The following is a 3,923-nucleotide window of genomic DNA, read 5'->3' on the forward strand; positions in this document are numbered from 1 at the left end:
TCTTTTCGCTCCAAGCTTTAGTAATTTTACTTACTTGGGGGGCTCGTTTGAGGAGCTGCCTGTTTGCCAGATAGAGGAACACAGAAATGTGGTCGGACTGTCCAAAATGCGGGCGAGGCACTGCCTTGTATGCACCTCTTACATTGCTGTAGACCTGGTCTATGATGTTGTTATTCCTTGTCGGAAAGCTCAAGTATTGATGGAACTTTGGGACCACAGTCCTGAGGGTGCAGTGATTAAAATCCCCGGCAGCAACAAACGCAGCAACTGGGTGAGCAGTCTCGTGTTTGCTGATGATGTCATGCAGTAGTCCTAGTGCTGTGGTCCAGTGTTGTTGATGTAAATGCATACACCGCCGCCTTTGTTTGTACCCGAGGCAGATGTGACGTACGGGACAAATCACGTTCCTTTTCACCTCAATATGGATGTATTGTAATTGGTCCAGCCCAGAGTCGATCATGACCACTCAATCCACCACCTTTCATTGTTTATAACATTAGAAACAAACAAACAAACAACATCAGCCTACCTGGCAAATGCCCGGTATGCCCGATGGCCAGTCCAGCTGTGCAAAGTATCCACAACTTTTGGACAGTAGTGCATACAGTTGGGTCAGTGGTATGTTTTTCATAGTTCTGCCTGTGCGGACCACAATGGTGAATTTGAAATCACACTGTCAAGACGGGACAGAAGTGCACACTTTTAGACTCAAAGGGCTCAACAGAAGTTCTGTAACTGTTTATGGGTTACATTATATACAGTCACCCGTTATCACAAGCTCAAACGTAACTGGACAAACTAGTACAATTTTAAATGTAAGGAAAGGTTTTTGTAGTCTAGTCTAGAAAAATATCCCATTTCTTTGCCTTAAGAAAGTCTTTGGTTCGGTTTCCATTTTGCTTTGGGTCGCTATCCATGTAAAGCTCTGTCAGTTTTGTAGCATTTGACTGAAGCAGAGGACATAGTTTTGTGTGTTTCATAATACATCCTGATACTTCTATCACACAATCAATAAGCACTACTGACTTCATCCCACTGTCAACCATACATACCTATGCCATTACACTGCCTCCATCATATTTGATACATGTGGTGTCCAATCAAGAGTTGCTTCTCTCCTCCTCCGTGTCTCTTTTCCCAGCTTAATCTGTCCAAACATTCTTTACCAGAACTGTTTACATGCTTCCTGGTAGTCGGATCTGAGATTCTCCTTCTAGAAAATAAACAGTAATTTCTCTTGATTGCAGATTTTGGCGACGATAAACATACCTCCTTTTACTTTACTAAGTACATCCACTTCTGTGGTCTTCTGGACCTGTTGGCAGCAAGTTCCTTTTTTAACAATGAGTTTGGCATTCTTGCAGTGTTTTTCTCTCTAACTGAGAAGCTCGAAAACAAAATAGATCTCATGGTGGTCTCCTTCATTTGGACTGAAATCTCTTTGGATCTCATATTGTCAGTCAACTGTCCAATTTGTTTTTGAGCCTCTAACGATGGAGAACCGTGCATAAAAATAGCTGTAATTCCTAAACAGTTAATGCTATTTTATTTAGAAAAGAGAAAAAAGTGGAAAGTACTCTGACAGTCAATAATATTAAGATGTTTGTCTTCAATTCAACATTTGTTTAATGGAAAGTATACAAAATACCAGACAAAGCTGTATATACATACTCAGATGATACCAACAAAACACCTGCATTTTGAAATTTCTGTGTACCCTTTATCAGTATAGAATATTTGAACACAGTCATTCCACTGACAGCATAGTAAGAACCGTCCGAGGTCTGACGGGCTGCTCAGTCATCCTTTCATTCCATAGCAGTCGAGTCCAGTTCATTGAGAAACCTCTGACATTTAGCCACGAGGACCTTAATCGCCTCTGTGACTAAGACGTCTGGAGGCAGGATCCCGGTGGATTCCACTGTAACTGTAAAAGAAAAAACATCCATGGGCTAAAATAGTGTAAAGACAGTGATGCACGTATTCAAAGTCTGTGCAAGTGTAGAAATTAGTGCTGTCAGCGTTAATCTTGTTAAAATGACGTTTACGCCATAACCGCATTAAAGCGGCAAATCTCTGTTAGCAAGTTAAGGCGGATCACCGGCGCTAACGTGTTAACGAGCTAACCGTGCTAACGCTTTAATGCCGTGCAGCCCCACGGGGTCCTGAGTTATCGCATTCAAAAGATTTTCAGAAAACTCGACCTCTGACCCCTGGCTTTAAGTTTGAGGTCACTGAACTCGTCTGAGGGTTTTAGTAGATGCACCTATGGTATCAATTTCACAACTCTAGGTGAGAAATGCAATCACAAACTTAAGTGTCCACGTCGCCCACCCAGTAGGGTGACTACAACAACCAATCAGCTTATTCTGGCCGAGGGGTGAACACCGAAAAGAACACCGACTAATAATCAGTACAGATATAGTTTAGCACACAAGTGAATGCGCATCTGTCCAACACCAAGACTCATTATCATTTATCATTTCAGGTATGGATTGACCCCTTGAATAAAGCAGCAGTGGTTTCACAGCATATAGACTTCAGATTCTTTGAATGCCGCGATCTCTCAAACTGACTCTGTTACAGACTGTGTGTGGAATAAACAAAGAGACAGGGCACTGATTCATGGTTTTAGGAGTGGCTAGGCCGCTGTAAAAGGAATATTTGCATTTTTATCAGTGAGTTTGCATGGTGTCTTATAGCAGCTACACATGAACGTACAGATGAAATGGTCTCGCACTCGTCCAAGCTTCACCACATTCTTCAGGTCACTGTGTCGGAGGACTTCCCGGCTGCATGTGTCCAGGCGACTGTTCACAACTTTGGCAACCTTTGTCCCTTAAATACACAAAAAATGTGATAACATTCGCAGCATCAGGTGACTGATTGCAGGTTAATACAATGTAATTTAAGTGAAGCCACTCTTACCATTAATATCTTCCAGGTCTATAACTCCTCGTGAGAAGCACTGTTTTAATCGCTCCGCCTTCTCTCCCTCCACCACCTCCAGGAGGGTGATCTCTGGGAGGAGGCGGTAACTCGCTGTGGCCACTGGGGAGAACTTGGCATGGTCTTTGCCTAAACACACAACAGAGGACACACTTTAGCATTAGGCAGCAGAAAATACTGTTTACAGACTATCCCGTTATTTGGACTGATAACATCCAAGTAGTATGTAAACTGCTGCATTCACTTCAGCACATCCTGAAAACATTCCACCCTTAGCTTGAGATGTTTTAGTAGTGCCCCAGCCACATACCCAGGGTCACCTGTTAACTCACATTTCATCTTGTACTTGAACTCCCTGCAGCCAGAACGTGATATTATGGAAAAAGTCAGCCACTCCTGTACGCCACCATTTGGTGCACACACCTATCTAAAGCCCTACAAACACACACGCACACACATCTCACTGAAAGTCTCAAAACACAATGGACACATATGGAATTATGTAGTAAACAAAACATGTTTGATATTTTAGGTTCTTCAAAGCAGTCACCCTTTGCTTGGATTACTGCTTGTCACGCATTCCCTGAAATGCTTCTCTTGTCCTGAAGGAGTTCCCAGAGATGCTGAGCACTTGTTGGTCCTTTGGCCTTCACTCTGCGCTCCATCTCATCCCAAACCATCTCCATTGAGTTTAGGTAATTTTGAATAAATCCCCAACAGTGTCACCAGCAAAGCACCCCCCCACCATCACACCCCCTCTCCTCCATGCTTCAGTAGTATGAGGGTCCACACAGATGTCCGTTGGCCAGGCCTTTTTTTGTGACTGTATGTACTCATCTGCTGAGAATTTACATTACAACCCAACAACTATGAATTCAAAGAAATACAGTGGGGCAAAAAAGTATTTAGTCAGCCACCGATTGTGCAAGTTCCCCCACCTAAAATGATGACAGAGGTCAGTAATTTGCACCAGA

General features: G+C 43.1%; 1 protein-coding gene across 1 annotated transcript in view; it reads right to left on the reverse strand.

The window, feature by feature from the left end:
* Window positions 1-1,608: 1,608 nt before the first annotated feature.
* polr1c (RNA polymerase I and III subunit C) overlaps window positions 1,609-3,923 on the reverse strand; it is a 9,902-nt gene continuing 7,587 nt past the window's right edge. The window contains exons 7-9 of the mRNA XM_042214367.1: window positions 2,929-3,078; window positions 2,722-2,838; window positions 1,609-1,927 (exon numbers count right to left, since the gene is read on the reverse strand). Coding sequence (XP_042070301.1) covers window positions 1,809-1,927; window positions 2,722-2,838; window positions 2,929-3,078 — 386 coding nt within the window. The 3' untranslated portion in view covers window positions 1,609-1,808. The remainder of the gene's footprint in view (window positions 1,928-2,721; window positions 2,839-2,928; window positions 3,079-3,923) is intronic.

The sequence above is a fragment of the Haplochromis burtoni genome, unplaced genomic scaffold (assembly GCF_018398535.1).
Source record: "Haplochromis burtoni strain Fernald_Lab_line unplaced genomic scaffold, NCSU_Asbu1 Contig_554, whole genome shotgun sequence".
NCBI lineage: Eukaryota > Metazoa > Chordata > Actinopteri > Cichliformes > Cichlidae > Haplochromis > Haplochromis burtoni.